The 18,430-nt window shown below is 41.8% G+C and overlaps 1 protein-coding gene across 4 annotated transcripts in view; it reads right to left on the bottom strand.

Annotated features, from left to right (window-relative positions):
• The window catches only part of DCAF1 (DDB1 and CUL4 associated factor 1), a 56,113-nt gene that overhangs the window by 29,883 nt on the left and 7,800 nt on the right, over nt 1-18,430 (bottom strand). For all 4 annotated transcript variants that reach the window (XM_083603241.1, XM_083603239.1, XM_083603240.1 and 1 more), the window contains exons 2-10: nt 11,581-11,698; nt 10,984-11,060; nt 9,612-9,685; nt 8,708-8,821; nt 7,527-7,664; nt 6,037-6,510; nt 4,028-4,129; nt 2,714-2,872; nt 1,295-1,471 (exon numbers count right to left, since the gene is read on the bottom strand). In XM_083603241.1, coding sequence (XP_083459367.1) covers nt 1,295-1,471; nt 2,714-2,872; nt 4,028-4,129; nt 6,037-6,510; nt 7,527-7,664; nt 8,708-8,821; nt 9,612-9,685; nt 10,984-11,060; nt 11,581-11,690 — 1,425 coding nt within the window. In that variant the 5' untranslated portion in view covers nt 11,691-11,698. The remainder of the gene's footprint in view (nt 1-1,294; nt 1,472-2,713; nt 2,873-4,027; nt 4,130-6,036; nt 6,511-7,526; nt 7,665-8,707; nt 8,822-9,611; nt 9,686-10,983; nt 11,061-11,580; nt 11,699-18,430) is intronic.

The raw sequence follows: 18,430 nt of genomic DNA, 5'->3' as shown, positions 1-18,430 counted from the left end.
AAATATTGTAAAAATGGAAAGGAAGAAATGATTTGTTAGAAAATGTAAAGGCAATATTAAGTTAAGAAATGCAGGAGAAATCATTAAGACGGAAGGCTATCAGAGATGCTGAAGAAAGTCCAAATAAGGATATATGTAAAATAATTTGTGTGGTACGTCTAAAATTTTAGTATGTTAAAATTAATAAAAATATTGTATATATATATATAAAATACTATTAATTAACTGCCTGAGGATCTCGGAAATGTTACATATATTAAGTTGTTTTTAATTACTATTTACATTTGTTAGTCACTTTATACCAAAAAGGTATCAAAGTGAGTTAACAAAATAAAATCCAAACATATAAAGACAATTAATAATCAGAAAAAGTTAAACCAATGTACAATATAAAGTATCACATGCTCATCCAATGACAAGATTAGGAGGATAAGTTACAGCCAGTGAAGAGAAGCATGGATAGAAAGAAGGGGAAATCTAGATGTCCCAAAGCATGCTGGTGCTGGTGACAGTCACACTGTGGCCATGTTCACACATAATGCTAAAACATGGTTTAACGCTAGGGAGTGAGAGTTCACAAGTGTGACCAAAGCCTAAGACTCAGCACCCACCCTCTCTTCTGCCCACATGGCCAGGAAGAGAAGCTTTGCCAAGTTTCATTTCACTTTCAAAGAGCCTTGCTTTAAGGCTTTGTAGAAAAGAGGAATTCTGGTTTACAACAAGGGTTCTTAGGCAGATTTCTAAACAGGTTATGCAGCTGGCCTTCTGCAGTCTCCCTGCCATCTCCTCCATTCAATCTATTGCAGAGAAGCAGAATATTCTATAAATGATGAAAGAAAGAGAATACCTTATATAGCAGCAGTGAGGAACTGCCAACCCTCAGGCCTACTTAGGTCCAGCAAGGTTCCTAAATGAGACTATTTTGCTCAAACCACACCCATCTGCCCAACACTTGACATCATATGTGACGTCAGGTATGGGGCAGGTAAAAACATGGCTGGGATTGGCTGCAAATGGAAGTTCACTGGGATGAAGTCATCCGATGGGCACTGAGAGGGAATCCCTCTGAAGTTGTCAACTGCTCCTACTGATGTCAGGTGATTGACAGCCCCTCCAAACTATCAGAGATGACTCACAGGGAGGTAAGACTTCTGGCCCACCGTCCGCATCCAGTTCCCCACCTCTGGCCTTGCAGGACCAGCTGAGGCGCAGAAGACTTGGCGGTGGCACCCCAACCCCACTTTTAGATGTTCTGAGAAAGCACCTGAAAATATGAAACTGCTTTAACACTTACCAAGTTAACAAGGCGCCGTAAGCCATCATGCCTATCGAAGAGCTCCAAGACCGCACGGAATGAAAAACAAATAGAGAAGAACATGGTAGCATGGCAGCAGCCCGAGGCATGAGAGCACTCCATCAACCACAAGGTGTAGTTCACAACATCTGATAACACGTGGGGATGCATGCAGACCTAAGAACAAAAAGATGCAAGGACAATCCTCACTTACGTTCATGAAACAACACGTAGTTTCTGTTTTAACCCTCAGCAATGCCCCCACAGTAAGCAACAGACTATCTAATAATTCAGTCACACTTGCAGTCTCAGCTGCAGTCACACTTAAAAAACTTTTTGCATTCTTGCTTAAGATGGTGGTTGGGATAAGCAACTAGTGAATAAGAGATCAGAGTTAAAACATAACGCAGCTAACTAACAAAATCAAACCCGGCGTTTAATAAGAACGTCTGCGAAGGATGCTTAAAAGCTAAGAACGTAGGGGAAATGGTTGTGACAAAATTCAGAAGCACATACAACACGTTTATGATGCCAATTGGGAAGGATAGCAAAGATCTTTGCAATCACTCTCAAATTCCTTTCAAAGTGCTAAATGTACCAAGCTCAAAAAAGTTTGATACAGTCGTACCTTAGTTGTCAAACATAATCCGTTCCAGAAGTCCATTCGACTTCCGAAATGTTAGAAAACTGAGGCACGGCTTCCGTTTGGCTGCAGGAGCTTCCCGCACTCAAGCGGAAGCCACACTGGATGTTCGGCTTCTGAAAACGTTCGAAAACCGGAACACTTACTTCCAGGTTTTCAGTGTTCAGGAGCCAAAACATAGGAGTCCCAAGGTGTTCAAGAACCAAGGTATGACTGCAATATTATATTTATGGGTTACGCTGTGTGGGTGACACCCAAAGGATCCACTGATTTGACCCATTGATCCATTGATTTACTCTGAGCTCAGTGAGCATGGGGCTTGCCTCCACTTTAGCTTCAGAGCAAGAAACCTATGAAGTTGACTCCCGAACGCTGAAGTTAACAGGGCCGGCATCAGAGCCTGTTGATCTGATCTCGCTTTCTGCACTCTTGCTGAGTTGAGGTGGATTCTTGCAGTCAACTGATGACTGACAAACCAGTATCCCATTAAACAGCAGCCACATGAGCATGTTGAAAACAGCATATGAGGAAAAGCCAACATTTGATGGAGGTGTCAAAAGATCAAGAAATAATTCCAGTCGGCATGTGAAAAGTGTGGTTGTGTGAATCCACCCAAAGAGGAACCTGCTAGGTAGTATTCAACAGTTGTTTTGTGCTGGCAAAAGCAAATTTGCTTGCAAAAGGGAGGGAACTCAATTTTTACTGTTTCCTCCTCCCAATGCAGCCCCACTGTATTTTAAATACCTACAATTTCTGTTAGCAGAATGGAATCTTACCCTTTCCATGGCATCCTGATTGTAAGACAAATAATATAAGCACATGGAGACACCTGTAGCTGCCATGGAAGGACGGGGAATCTCCAGCAGCTTCTGCACTCCTCCATGAGCAACAAACTCTGTTGCAAACTTGTTGTGGAGCAGCAGTGATGCCAAATACTGCGAACAGAAACCCAAAGTCAATATAGAAATCCACTAACAAACCCTTGGAGTTCTCTGATACCAGTGAAATGCTCTTCTCTGCAATTTGCACAGAGTGGTAAAGGAAAGAGGATATTGCCTTCTTGGACTGCACCTGCCTGAGAGCAAAAAGATGGCCTTGGTATAACACCACCACCTTCTAACTCAATCGCCTATAAATAGCTTTATCAACTCTGTAAAGCAGCCATCAGATATTTTCCTACAATTTAAGAAGACAAAAGTTTGTTTTGCATGTCTATGCATTTCAAAAGTAAAACACAAGGCAATTCTGAGCAAGGAAAATGTCTCTTCTCTCTTGCAAAGGATTTAAAGTGTAAAATAGCACCAATGTTCTGCAGTCTCATCTCAAGGCAGCAGCAGTAGCAGAACTTGGGAGAAAACCATTTTATGTCCCATTAAATTTAGTGGAAGAACACAAGCAGCAGGAGACAACAACATAATATGAAGATCTGGGTGCAGCACCAAGGAAACAGCTGGATAGCAAATTTATCTGGGACTGCATCACTCAAATTTGAAGCCTTTCTTGGCCCACAAAAAGACTCTGGACTGGCTCGCTTCCAAGACCAAAGGGAGAATATTAACACTGCAATTTTATTTTGCCTTGAAGAAACACTTTGATGACAGAATGTGAAAGGCTGAGGATATGAAGTGCTGAGAAGTTAAGAAATGCATTCAAGTAAGCACAGCAGCATCAGGATTAGAATCAAGGCTAAATCTGAATTCTAGGTTTTTTATTTTTTAAAAAAAATCTATATAAATGTAGCCTTAAACACAGTGATTTTAATGAATATTCACATTGTTGTGAACTGACTTGAAATTTTGAATAAAAGGCAGTATAGACGTGTTTTAAATAAATAAAATAAATAGACCAAAGCAGTCAGAGGAAATATACTTAATAAAACAGATAATCGTTGACCTCGTTAAGAAAAGAGCAGATGAAGGTTGCCTCAATCAAACTTAAGAGCAAAAACACAAGAACTCAGAATGCAACTTTGGCACTACTTAACTAGATATCAGGTCCAAAATTATTTATTTCAATAACTGACACGGAAAAAAATAATTGGCACAGAATCACCACTTGTTAACAAGCAATTTGCTCTGCTGTCATTTTACCTTCAGGGCTTCAAAGGTGAGCAGTACATCATTGGTCCGTTTCAAATCAATATAGAACATCATTAGGTCTCTTGATCCAAGTTGCATAAAGATGGGAAGCAGCTGAGAAAAGTAAAAGATTAGTTCACTGTTGAAAAAATTGTGCGGAGAGCATTTTCAACAGTATCATTTCCCTTCCCCTTAAGTTTAAAGGCAAGCGAATACTGACAACAATCAAGATCCATCTCTGTCAAGTGACCAACACTACCTTGTATTTCTTACGACTCAGCTAACAAGTTCCTTCTCAACAATTTTAGATGAAGGTGGTTGTCCAAGAAAGGGAGACAAGAGCCTCCTGTCAAAATGTGCATTGCGCCACTGAAGGAAAGGCAGTAAAGCAAGCTAATAAATGCATCTTTTCAGCACTTCTTCTAAATAGTTAACTCTCATTCATATGTTCAAATTATTAAATTGCAGGGGTGGGGAACCTTTTTCAGTCTAAGAGCCACATTCCCTCATGGACCACCTTCCAGGGACCATATACCCCTGGGTAGAACAATGAATGCAACTCTGACCTTTGGACAGGGGGCTACACTCCAGCCATGCCAAAGGAAGATGCTTCTACACCAGGGGTCGGCAACCTAAGCCCCATGGGCCGATAGCGGTCCATGAGGTTTGTCTAACTGGCCTATGGCGATCCCTGCCACCACCCACCACCCGCTCTTACCGGCGCAGCAACTGACCTCTGGGTTGATGGCACCTGTGCACATGCGCACAGGCGCTCCTCCAACACGGATGTGCGCCAGAAATAGCATGTGCACACACGTGGAGGACAGAGAAGCGCCCCTGTGCATGCACACACTCTATTTCCAGTGTACTTCCGGGTCGGAGGAGCACTGGAAATAGCGTGTGTGCATGCGCACAGGTGCTCCTCCGACCCGGAAGAGGGCATGTGTGCACATGCTCCTGCCCATCCTCTGACAGACGGAATGTCAACCGGCCCATCCTTGGATAAGGTTGCCAACCTCTGTTCTACACACACACATTCTCCCTATCCAGCAGAATTCAAGGACACATTCCACCCAGGCAACAGCACTTAAGGACAATACAGAACAGGCCTGTCAAAGGGTGTTGCCTGCGGGAGAAGCACGGCCTAGAAAAGTCTCAAGGACAGGACAGAGAAGCCTGGAGGATCACATTCAGCCCCCGGGGCCAGAGGTTTCCCACCACTGTCTACAGAGGAACATCTCCTTCTCTCAACTCAAAGAGTCACAAAAAAAACCCCTGAGAAAACAATTCCAAGATCTCATTTATCTCATTTACACGCTCTTTGTGTGATGCTCTGGACCACGGGTAGGCAACCTAAGGCCCACGGGCCAGATGCGGCCCAATCGCCTTCTCAATCCGGCCCACAGATGGTCTGGGAATCAGCGTGTTTTTACATGAGTAGAATGTGTACTTTTATTTAAAATGCATCTCTGGGTTATTTGTGGGGCATAGGAATTTGTTCATTATTTTTTTTCAAAATATAGTCCGGCCCATCACACGGTCTGAGGGACGGTGAACCGGCCCATGGCTGAAAAAGGTTGCTGACCCCTGTTCTGGACATATCTTCAAGCAATTAAGCCCGTCATCTGAGGCGCTTCTTCATGTACCACCCTCACAGGGTCTGGAGGGTGGCAACCTTTCCTGTGGCGGCATGTTGTCCCCAGGAAGGTTCGGCTGCTACCTTCATTACATATCTTTAGGTGCCAGGTGAAATCATTTCTCTATAACCAGGCCTTTGACTGATTAAACATTCTATGGCCTTTTAAATGTATTTGTGGGAGGGGGTGATTGGTCTGCTTTTGGTTTTTTGTATTCTCATTTTGAATTTTTGAATTCTGAACTGCCCTGTGATCTTCAGATGAAGGACGGTATACAAATTTTAATCATCATCATTCCAAACCGTCCCCCATTACCACAATTTAATTGGATCATAAAAGGAGCCCATCCAGACATTGCTTGTTTCCTTGCCTTTGTATACCTACCTCTTGATACTCCCCTAAGGGAGTCAAATACTGCAGAATTAACCTTTGCTCTATAGCGGAGGTCAAAGGGTATAAGGTATAGTTCGTGCCAATCACCCAAGGAGACATCTCTGACCAGCTGCTGTTAGACAGTTCAACAAACATCCTTTCTGGCTCCGAAGAGAAGCCGAGTTTTTGTTTTGCTTTCCGGAAATTCTCTCTTTCATGTTGCTTCCCTGATTTTTTTGTGGCAGAGTTCACCCGACTACTAGTCTTGTGATTTGAGTCAAGGTTAAATGAGATTTCCATATCCCCGGTAACTTCCTCCTGTTCGCCATCCACAGCCATCTCCCCATAATCCATGTCCACAGCTTCTTCATCCAGAGGCAGCAGAGAGTCTGAGGGTACTTTTCGAGGACTGGGCCGCTTGTTTTCGTGTTTTGTGTTCACTTCATTCACTTGCAGCTCTCTCAAGCGCTGAAGCACAAACGCCACCTGTTGCAAAAAGAAAAGGATGCAGCACTTTCACATAAGCAAATTCAAGTCAAGTAGCCTGCAGGAGACCAGGGAAGGAGAAATACAAGGCGTTTTTACCCTGGCTTCTGATTGAGAAGCAGCCCATGTGCCCTTCTCCCACAAAAAATAAAAAGGACCAAAGGCAAGGAGGGAGGGAGGGTTTGGGTTTTTAAAAAAATAGTTTTTGTGTTTAAAGCAATTTCCATGCAAAGACAGTTCATTTTCATTTTCTGTCTACTGTAGGAGTGCAGGGGAAAATGGACATGGGAAGAAAGACCTGGTGATCTTTGGTGATTACAGGCAAATACATCTATGACCAACGATCTGCACAACTAACATGTGAAATCAGTATTTCAATTTGTTTTGTTAGTTTTAAAAATTATATCCTGCTTTTCACTGTGTAGGTCTCAAAGAGACTTACAACAATAAAACATATATTCTAAAGGCAACTCCCCATTTGTTCCTGTCTGTTCGTGACATCCCTTTTAGCTCGCTGTTCTACAGATTGTACTGAAGTGTTTCCTTTGCTCTGCTTTTTATGTTTTTTATTATTATTTTGTATAGGCGTTTGATTTTTGTGCTATTGCTGCAAAGTGCCTTAGGCAACATTTGGTGGACAGACAGTTTACAAACTTAACCAAACTTTTACAATAAATCACTCCATTTGCTCCAGGTTTTGAAATGAACACACCACACCAAGCACATTTCCAGCTACAGGGCAGATAAGCATGAGATATGCTACCAAGAGCAGAAACATTAAGAACCAATACTCCGATATGAATCTATTTCCTCCATTTGCAAAGGACAAGTACAGTATGGCAATTTCCTATAAAGCAGAACCATGCAAATTCCCCTCCAGTTTTCCATCATTCACTGCAACTTCTGAAATCACATCTGTGAGGAATGAGCCCCCCCCTCAAAGTCTTAGGGTTCAATTATGCTTTGCAAGTGCTTGCTTTTAACAACGGGTGTGACGGATTTGCCATGAGTATTACCAGTTGAGAATTCTCATCTCTGTAGTTAGCAGCAATGTCTTGGTTCTCCATGGCCCCTCCCAGCAATCCAGTTGCAAATGTCCTCAGAGGTTGATCAGCCTCTCGTGCCCACTTGAAGAGATTCTCAACTATGCCTTCCTAGAGTTAGTGGGGATGGGGAGAAGGACAGATATTAGCAGATAAATTCTCCTCTCCACAGCCACATACAAAGGGGAAAAAAATAAAACTTATCAAGAATTGGGGAATATCTGAAGTCCTCCTACATTTCCCAAAGTGTAAGCCAGCATTTTCCAACTAGAACACCTAATGTGGATTATTTTCCACAGTAATCCTGAAGCACTTCTGTTGACTTCACAAGGATCACACTGTAATTATATGAGTGTACAGTAGAATACACTATTATTATACACTTACAATAGCTAAGGTCCACTAAGCAATGGAACTGTGAACGTATGTATAATCAAGGTCTGAAGTAGTGCTAATATGCATATACTAGCAGCCTTTTGTTATTTTTGCTGTGGGATGACCTACTGGTGAGGGAAAAGTCACCTTTTTCAACTGAACAGCCATTTGCTCCTTCACGAAGCACAAACTGCTGCAGCAAATGCAGCAAAGCAAGTTTTTTCTCTAACCACATATCACTTCTTTGGATCCTGGTCGCATAAACTCGGGAATTTCATGCAAGAATCATCCACTTCCCGCTACCCACTACATATTGCAGCTGGGGATTATATGTATTTGGAAGTTTGAGAATGTTTCTCCTGGGAGACCTGCAAACAGCCCAGAAGACAACTGTAAGCCTCAACTCATGATCAAGTTTTCAGAGTTGCATCCTTATGGTAAAAGACCCACAGAACATGGAAAACCTGTTTTTTTGAGAGAGAGACAGAGAGAGACAGAGAGACTGAAAGTACAATTTGAAATTCACATCTGTATTGACAAGAAGGCTATTAAAAACTTTTTTAGGCTGGAAACATTCGTGAAATTTATACGCTGTATTTTGTGAACTAATTTACACAGCTGGCATAATGACTCCAAGGCGCCCTAAAACAGATTTTTGATTTCTCACTCCTTTGAAACATAGTCGCTGTCTACCTAAGTCTCTAGAAATAGCAGAGAGAGTGGAGACTGCTAAAATGGTCAACAGGAAGGTTATGTGAGCATCATCTTATATCTGAGACCTTTTCCTGAAAGACGACAGCAGTTTCCAGCCCAGGCATGATGTCCAAAAGGAGTCGACAGGCAGCGGTATTCAAAGGTGGTTCTCTGCTTGTCATCACATAAGCATTCACCAGCTGAAAAGAGATAAAGAGAATTAAATAGTACTGTCTATTAAAAAATGGTCCATATAAGAAAAAGAAGTTGCATAAGCATGCAGTATTGGACTGCAAGAAATATTAAAGATTTCCTCCCTTATTCTGAATGAAGCCAATTTATTATGGCTTAGAGCCTAAGTTACCCTTCTGTGAATGGAAGCAACAACGATCCAATGCTGGCTCCCATTGATGGAAGTGGGGAGGCCTTTTTCATCAGTTCCTCCTTTTCTCTGAAGCCCCCAGCACCACCTCCCATATTACACTAGAACAGGGTTTCCCAAATTTGGGTCTCTAGCTGGTTTTGGACTACAACTCCCATCATCCCTAGCTAGCAGGACTAGCTTAAATAAAAAATAAAATTTAAATGTATTTGTCATTGTTTACAAATCCTCTCAGACCACACAGTCTGCAGGAATTACAACAGCCAAATTGAATCTACACTTTCCTGGAAGAGCCAGACAAGGCGCAAAGACCATTTTGGGTTGTTTTTGTTTTTTAAGAAGCTGCTGCAGGTATGCATATTAAGTTAACAAACAGAAGGCTCTCCTTTATACTCTTGCTGTTGCAACTTGTGCAAGTCAGGCTTAGAAAGATTTTATATCAGTTCTTGGAAAGTACATTCCTAATTAAGCACACAGCAAAGCTAAAAGAAAATGATCACTCTGGTACCCCTAACTTAAGGCAAAAAGATGACTGAGTAAAAGAATAATGAAAAGTTCCTAGCAGTCCTGATGAGCAAATCTATGGAAAATGTAAAGGGCAAACCCACTGCATTCATGAAATCGTCGTTCTTGAAGAGTATCCTCAGCAAGTGGCCAAGCATACATTTTGGATCCGCCCGACCTAGAAAGAGATGGACAACAATATCAGCTTGTCTTCCAAACTTGATTAGCAATAATAAATAGCAAAGTATGTAGCATGCAAATTAAAAGGCATGGCTAAATTTTCTAGCTAGAAGTGAAAGGATGCTTCACATGTATCTTTTCTCTAAATGCATTCTGAGTAACATTTTTAAAAATGTTTTATATGTAGAAAACAAACCTTACGTTTAATGCAAAGCACATAGTTCACAGAATTATAAACAATCAAGCAAAAAAAGATAGTCAAGGCAAATGACACGTTAGGAGTATTTAGAAAACTGAACTGGAAACAGTAATACATTATTAGTGCACTAACTGTCATTCTTTCTATTAAAATATCCAAGAACTGAAATGTCTAGACCTAATTAAAAAAAAAATCTCAACATATTAAATCTCACCTCCTTGCTGACCACCCAATAAACCCCAAGGACAAAAAGTACAGCATACACAGAAAAAGGAAGAGAAGATTGCAACACTAACTTAATCCGCTTGGTAACACTGATCCAAAAGCAAGATAAGGCTAGGCAGTCCCACCTCATATGGTGTATCATTGCCTTGACCTGTGTGCCATTCCAGTATAAAGTAGAATCCCTCACATTTCTTTCAAATTATCTTCATGGTATCTGGTATGTGCACATCTGTAAATTTTGTTTGATCAACCTTAACAAGATATAAGTAGGAAGGTTTAAATGAGCTGGAAAACTGCCTTCTATTTGCTCTGCGACAGCTGATTCTCTCATTTTTCATTCCAGGCCTCTCACAATAAATTTAAGTCCGCTTTCAATTTATTCCTAATTTGTTTAAATATATATCACTGGCCTAAGAAACCACTAAACCGAAAGTGAGGAACATGCAACCATCCAGATGCTGTTGAACTATAACTCCCATCATCCTTGACCACCAGCAGTGTTTGATGAGCTGTGGGTGCATGCAAAGGTTCCCCACCACTTTGCTACACTACTTACAGACTGAGCCGCTAAAAAGGATTCAGAAGCTCAGCAAGTGTCAGCACAAAAACGTGACTATGGGTTTTCACTGTGTGAGGTATGCCCACATTCCCCCCCCCCTTATATGCATTATTTCTAAAGTAGATGGAAGGGCAAATTCTGAAAGGAATTGTTGAAATGTGTCAAGCACTGGGGAGAAATCTGAGTGCCGTACTAGCAGATAAACTTTGTGGAGCTACATCTCTGCGGTCTTGGCCTTCCCACCCTCTCTCTCGTTTACAACACGAGCAAGAATGAAGTCACAGTGGATTTGTATGCTCTCAATGCATCTTACCAGGGTGCCTATCATCAAATGGATCCGGATCTCGCTTGCGGTACTCTTCTGTCTCCTTCTCAATCAATTCCGACATTCTAGAAAGGGGGTGAAGAAACATGAGCCACTTGAAATCCCCCTCACAATGAACGCTGCTAAAGAACTTCAAAAACCACTCACCCACCCACGTTCCAATTGTACTGCAGATGACTGAGACACACAGCAGTAATTCAGCAAAGGAAATAAATGAGACTCTGAAGTGCTACACCCTGCTGAAACAAGGTCTATGCTGCCTTGTAATAAATGGGTGATGTCTGCCCTCGCAAGGCAGCCACCAACACAGGAACCCAGAAGACAGTAAAGAAAGCATTTATGTTAACATCTGCTCTCCTTTAATATTTGTTGGGTTTCTATGTTGGGAAGTATCATCAAAAAATTATAGATGATTGCTAGACACTTGCAACTAAGGACTCTCGAAGTCCTTGTTTTTCTGCCATAATTTTTTCATGACACTCTGCCCCTCCTTGTTTCAGAAAAGCCTCACTGGGTAGGCAGGTTGCAAGCAGGACTGAGTATAGCATTGCTTGTGTAACTGCACTTCTGAACAACTGTACTTACCGAGTAAGGATAGGAACAATATCTTGCCCACTGCCATGCTCTTTTTCCCACTGCTCCAGCAAAGCAGTAAGCTCAGCCTTGGAATCCACAAGTTCAGAACATGAAGTCATGACTCACCCTAAAGGTTGAAGGGAGGAAATCAGTACCAACTGGAAAGTAGCTCAGCTCTCAAAGGCATTACTTCTCAAAGTAATTTAAAAATCTGAGTTTCCAAAAGGATTTTTTTACACACGAATGCTGCAGCCCTAAGCAAATCGCACTGAAATTAACGGGGTCTACTTCCTACTAAGAACAATTAAATTAAGCTGGGTAGATGAGGTGATTTTCACAATTTCCCTGCCCCTAGCAAATAAAATTGTACAACTCTAGGCAGATGACACATTGTATAATGACGGACAAAGAGTTCAAAAGGACCCTTGAGTTAAGGACAGAAACTGGACTTGTAAAATGGTTCAATGATCTGTTTCTTTGAAGGCTCAAATACTATTCAAGAAAGGCCAATTGTGGTGTTTTTTAAGGGCAATGTGAATCGCCTGGGAGTATTCAGTACTGAAGCATCATTTAAATTAAGTCTGAGCGGACCTAATAAACGTCTGGATGAACAGTGTATCTTGGCAGATACAAGTAAACCTCTCTGAGCTTTCCAAAGAAGAGCAGGACAGAGATCCACAACATTAGGCTGGCTTTGGCGTCCAGTCAAAAATATGCAGTGACCATGACCCTGTGACTTTCCCAGATCTTAGAATTAAATTAGAATTTATTATTTATACCTCACCCATCTGGCTAGGTTGCCCCAGCCACTCTGAGCGGCTTCCAGCACATATAAAAATATAACAGAATTATACAGCTGGAAGGGAACACCAGGGTCATCTAGTCCAACACCCTTCAAGTGCAGGAATCCTGCTCACAGCCATCCTTGGGTGGGCTTGAACCACCAAACTTCTGGTTAACAGCCAGAAGCACTGACCCATTGTGCCACCTTTCATTGTGCTGCCAAAATACAGAGAACATTTCCTGCTTTCGTCTTTAGTTCCAATTTTGGAAAGCAGGTGGGGCGAGGGGACCCTTCCTGTAAAAACAAGCCCCAGCATTCACCTCCAGCTTGGAGGTGGAGACAGCATACAGTGGTACCTCGCAAGACGAAAGGGTTTTCCGTTTTTTGAGTCGTTCCGCAAGACGAATTTCCCTATGGGCTTGCTTCGCAAGACGAAAGGTCTTGCGAGTTCTTGCGAGTTTGTTTCCTTTTTCTTAAAGCCGCTAAGCCGTTAATAGCCGCTAAGCTGTTAAGCCGCTAATAGCCCTACTTCGCAAGACGAAGAAACCGCAAGACGAAGAGACTCGCAGAACGGATTAATTTCGTCTTGTGAGGCACCACTGTATAGGGATTTCCCCTGCCAAGGACCTCAGAAACCCATTGAGGATGACCCCTATTCCCCACGGCAGCTTCAAGCTAGAAAAGGACTGCATCTTGCTGATTCGTCACTTCCTTGCAAGGCACTTGGAACAGCAATGGCAAATAATAATAATAATAATAATAATAATAATAATAATAATATCCTCCCACCCCCCAGCTTCCCTTACTAACTCAAGAGAGGAAGGTTAGGGTTCATCATTTTGTCACCATGCTTCTATGAGGAAGGGCTGTGGCAAAGTGGTAAAACATCAGAAGGTCCTTAGTTCAAATCCTGGCATCTCTAGGTAGGTCTTGGTAATGTGCTGTCTGAAACCCTAGAACCAATGCCAGTCAGTATAGATAATACTGAAAGAGATGGGCCAATGGCTTGACTTCCTATATCCATGGCACTCATAGCACCAAAATCATCTCCACTCTTTTCTAAATACATACTCTAGTCACGTTTAATATGTGTAAACCACCATTCCTCCCCCACCCCATTTTCCTTAGAAACATACTCAATTATCTCCAACCTTCCTCCCAATTTTGGAGCTGGGAAGAGAGTCAAATTTGCCCCTACAGTTATAGACACCAGGAGAAAACATTCCTCTTCTCCCCGGCCTTTGGCTAATTAAACAATCTATGGTCTTTTATAGTGGGGCGCGTATTGTTTTCTTTGTTATGATTGTTTGTTTGTTATTATATTATGTATTTCTGTGTTTTTATACTACAAACCTCCATGTGATCTGCTGATGGAGGGTGGTATATTAATTTAATAAAATAAAAATAGTTATTATTAATTATTAAGTAATTATTAATAAATACAAAATAAATAATGGGCTTTCAGAGTCACCAAAGCCCCACCCAAATCTTCCCTAGCTTGGAAGCAGAGAGGAAAGCTGGAGCTCATCACATTCATCAGAGGCTGGAAACATTTGCCATGGTGGTGATGTCAGCAAGTGAAACTGTGGACCCATAGAAGAGAATAGATTATAGTAAGGAAGTTTATTACAATAAAACTTGAGCCTTTAAGTCAGTCTTAACTAAGTATTATTTTTTTTCAAAGCTGCCATATTAGGCTTGCATTTATTCATGAAGGCCTCTCTCAAATGAACTCTCATAAAATTGCAGACCAACTCCATTGGAAACAGCAGCCCATCACACAGCTACTGAGCTTCTTCTGACAAGTGCCACACAGAAAGGGCTACCAAAACCTAAAGCTAAAGGGACCCCTGACTGTTAGGTCCAGTCGTGGCCGAATCTGGGGTTGCAGCGCTCATCTCGCTTTATCGGCCGAGGGAGCCGGCGTACAGCTTCCAGGTCATGTGGCCAGCATGACTAAGCTGCTTCTGGTGAACCAGAGCAGAGTACGGAAACGCCGTTTACCTTCCCGCTGGAACAGTACCTATTTATCTATTTGCACTTCGTGCTTTCGAACTGCTAGGTTGGCAGGAGCAGGGACCGAACAACGGGAGCTCACCCCCTCGTGGGGATTCAAACCACCAACCTTCTGATCGGCAAACCCGTGTCCCCTACCAAAACCTAGAGGGGCTTTATTACAGAGGACTCCTGGTGTTACTAACAGCACCATGAAAACCCAGACGGAACAAAAATACTGCTGGTGGGGTGGGGGTGGGGGTTCCACCAAGCCAGAAATGATTGTTCAACTTGTTTTGGATGAGAATGCACTCCCACTTTCAGAATCAAGCAGACAGCTTGAGTGTGCTTCTTGATCAAGCACTTTATGCCAGCTGTGTCCCTTCCTGGAAAATCAGACCCAGCAAGTCATTCATGCTCACCACATCCAAACTTTTTCATTCTTCCACCCCTACTCTCCACAGAGTAGGTTGCCACAGAGCAGGTTGCCAGAGGAGGAACACATCAGATTTCCTAGAAGTCTAACTAATACCCTGCTTTTCCTTCCATTGCTCTGTCCATTTCTGCTTCTCCTCACCATCACCAAATACATAAAATTAAACCAACGGTTTAGACTATGATCCACAGACTGTTGACCCCTGGAGCTTTAAAAATGTATTGTATCAAGATATCTTAAGAATCACTCTCTTCCAAACAAACCTGTGCAGACTCTTCAGCTAGAACTCTGCTGACTCCTCACACACCTGCACACCTGAAGTACAGTGGGCAGATTTTAAGGGTGCTTGGGATGAGAGAAGGTAAATTTTTGTTGCATGACTGGAAGTCTACATGCAGTGTTGGATTCTGCCCATAATATGAGGCACACAACTGTCTAAAATCAGGACAGATTCAGTAATATTTTCCTAGTCTGCTGAAGAATCCAACAGTATTCAGCTGTGATCACATACAACATGTATTCATTTGGCAGATGGCAAAGTCAACTGGCCACTTTCCCAAACCTATGAAACTACACTGTTCAGAGGAGTAAATAATCCTGGATCCTACTTTTAGGACTGTTCTCTTCCTGTTTTCAAACTTCCTGGACTTTTCATATTTTGTAAGTATACCTGCTTTGGTATACTTGAAGATATTCAGTACAATTCCTCATTGCTCCCCAGCCCACACCAAATTTATCTGGCTCACTTTCGGTTGTCATTTTCAGGTGATTATAAGTTTTACTTACTGTGCCTTCTGCTTTAACAGTAACATTTTCACTGTGCTGTTCTTATTTATACTGGGAAATGTAAGCATATCCTATACATTCTCAGTGAGCCTTGAGTCCACAGTGGTGGAGAAACCACACTCAATGCATAGCTTTCTATCTCACTGATATACTGTTTCCTGAAAGGCAATCTGCATTTTTTAGAGCTTTTCCCATCCACAAACAGATCCCTCTTCCCACTTTATCAGACATTATTCTAAGTGCAAAAGCAGAAGACAGCTGTGAATATATTGGCAGTACATCAGAAAGTAGCAGTAAGAATACACAGCCCAAGACTCACAAATATCTAGATATCTGATGAGTCATTTGGGGAAAGACCGGGGAAGAGGGAAGACCAGAATCTTAATTTGAAAGATTTTGAACACTGAACAGTGCAAGGCACACTATAGTATTTGCTTCTCTGTTCTGCCAATTCATTCCCCCTGCAACCCCTGGGCTAAGCAAGTTGCTTTCTCAAAACAGGAAGAGCCAATGACAACAGGATCAATCCATATACTTGACCAATTATTTATTTGGTTACATAGTTTGCATTATTATAATATGCAATTTCATAGATTAGCTTCAAATACAGCTGTAAAAAAAAAACTTGGCAAGGGAATGTGAGCTCAAAGGCAGCACACAACAATCAACACACACACATATCCACTCACCCTGACATCAAAGGATTAATTCCATGCCAAGGCAATGTTTTGTCCAAAGTATTATACAGGTAACAGGTGTCTTTTGTTAATCTGTAAACTCTCTAGTCCAGCAAGTTTTCCAATATCAAATGAAGTATAGTCACAGCTGATGTTCACAGGAGAAACCCCAATGTTTGTACAGTACATTTAATACACTGCAATGAGTGGGAGGTGTTTAGGTCCATTTATGTGACCTAATTAGATGAAATTGCAAGCATCCCCACACTAAAGAAGTTATTGTTTTAAGCAATGAAGAAGTTGAATCTTCCTTTTCTAAAGAAACAGTTTGGCTTGAAAGCATTCTATGGAGCTACTTGTGGAGTTTCCAATGGAATTGCCACTTACCTATGAGTGGGCAATCATCACCAAGATAGTTACACTGGGAACAAGACAAGTTTTACTGAGTGCCTTGAAACAAGGCATAGGGTGAAGAAAACAGACTGTTGGAAACCACTGCCTCAGGGTGCCCTGAGGCAGCTGTTTCCAGTGTTAGAAACTCAGCTATATAATCTAATCACCGAATGGACCTTTAAACCTAGGTTACAGTTGCCACAATTAAATATTTAGGCACCATCCCCCCCCCAGAGATTATTATTATTCATTTCGTTTCTATACTGCTTTATATTTTAAAGAACAAATCTCTAAGCAGTTTACAACACATTAAAACATCAATTACAACAATCCAGAATAAAACAAATTCAAGTTTCAAGGAAAATACTTCAGATCCTTCTCTAAGTGACTTTTTGCTTTCCCCAGATGCAAACCTGGCATCCAGAGGTTGCATTTGGACCCGTGTCTGGTGCCTGGCTAATTTCTAACACTGGCTTTTCCTTCATCTTTCCCATAAAATGTAAAGGTAAAGGTACCCCTGACCGTTAGGTCCAGTCGCGGACAACTTTGGGGTTGTGCACTCATCGCACTCTATAGGCTGAGGGAGCCGGAGTTTGTCCGTAGACAGCTTCCGGGTCATGTGGCCAGCATGACTAAGCTGCTTCTGGCAAACTAGAGCAGCGCAGAAAAACGCCTTTTACCTTCCCGCCAGAGTGGTATCTATTTATCTACTTGCACTTTGATGTGCTTTTGAACTGCTAGGTTGGCAAGAGCAGGGACCGAGCAACGGCAGCTCACCCCATTGTGGGGATTCGAACCACCGACCTTCTAATGGGCAAGCCCTAGGCTCTGTGGTTTAGACCATAGCACCACCCACGTCCCGCTCATCTTTCCCATACAGAAAGCCAAAGGAACACAGCTTCAACTAAGTGTGCCTCTCTGTGTGTGTTACATATGCAAATGCAAGTATGTACCTACATACGCCTGTGTGTGCATGCAAGAGAGAGAATGAATGACTGTTAGCAGCTTTTTTTAAAAAAAGTTTTATTAATTTTCTTAATAAACGATCATTACATTGAAAAAGAAAAAAACAAAACATCTATATTCACTCTTAATATTAATCCATATTTTGGGATTCATCGATTCCCCTGACTTCCCTTCACTCCCTTCCCTGGTACCTTTGTGTTATTTTCATTTGTGGATGTCAACAAAAAGACTCTCTAATTACTTCCTTATTTAAACATTCTCCATAACATTACAAGTGTTGTTTTTTTAAAAAAAATCCTGCTAATATATTAACTTCCTTACATTGCTTTTGCTGTTAGCAGCTTTGCCTTGCCAGCAGCAGAGTGTTTCTGCCCTCTTTCCCAACCTTGGAATAAATACTTATAGCCATTCCTTTTCCTCAACCATAGCTTACAGCTATTTCATTTTAGTCCAAAATTATCGTCATAATCTTTTTTCAAAAAAACCTAAATCCCCAACCGCTTTTGGCTTGTGGCTCCCCCCCCAAAAAAAATCAGCAATGGCGAAATGCTGTCCTCCGGCAAAAAAATTAGCCACCCCAGTATGGTTCAGTGGCAACCTGGGAGAGCGGCCAACAAGACCTGGATCAAATCTTCATCATGGATTCACTAGGTGATAGCGTACTATATGGATGGGATTCAGCTAAGTTTTACTCAGAGCACACCAATGGAAATTAATGAACATGACTACACTAGGCCCATTAATTTCAGCAGGTCTACTCTTAGTAAAACTTGGTTGATTATCAATATAACTATTGTTCAACCTCAGTTCCTTATTTAGAAA

The sequence above is a fragment of the Podarcis filfolensis genome (assembly GCF_964270895.1).
Source record: "Podarcis filfolensis genome assembly, chromosome: 2".
Taxonomy (NCBI): Eukaryota; Metazoa; Chordata; class Lepidosauria; order Squamata; family Lacertidae; genus Podarcis; species Podarcis filfolensis.
The sequence above is the reverse complement of the archived record's forward strand: the minus strand, read 5'-3'. Positions and strand labels throughout refer to the sequence as shown.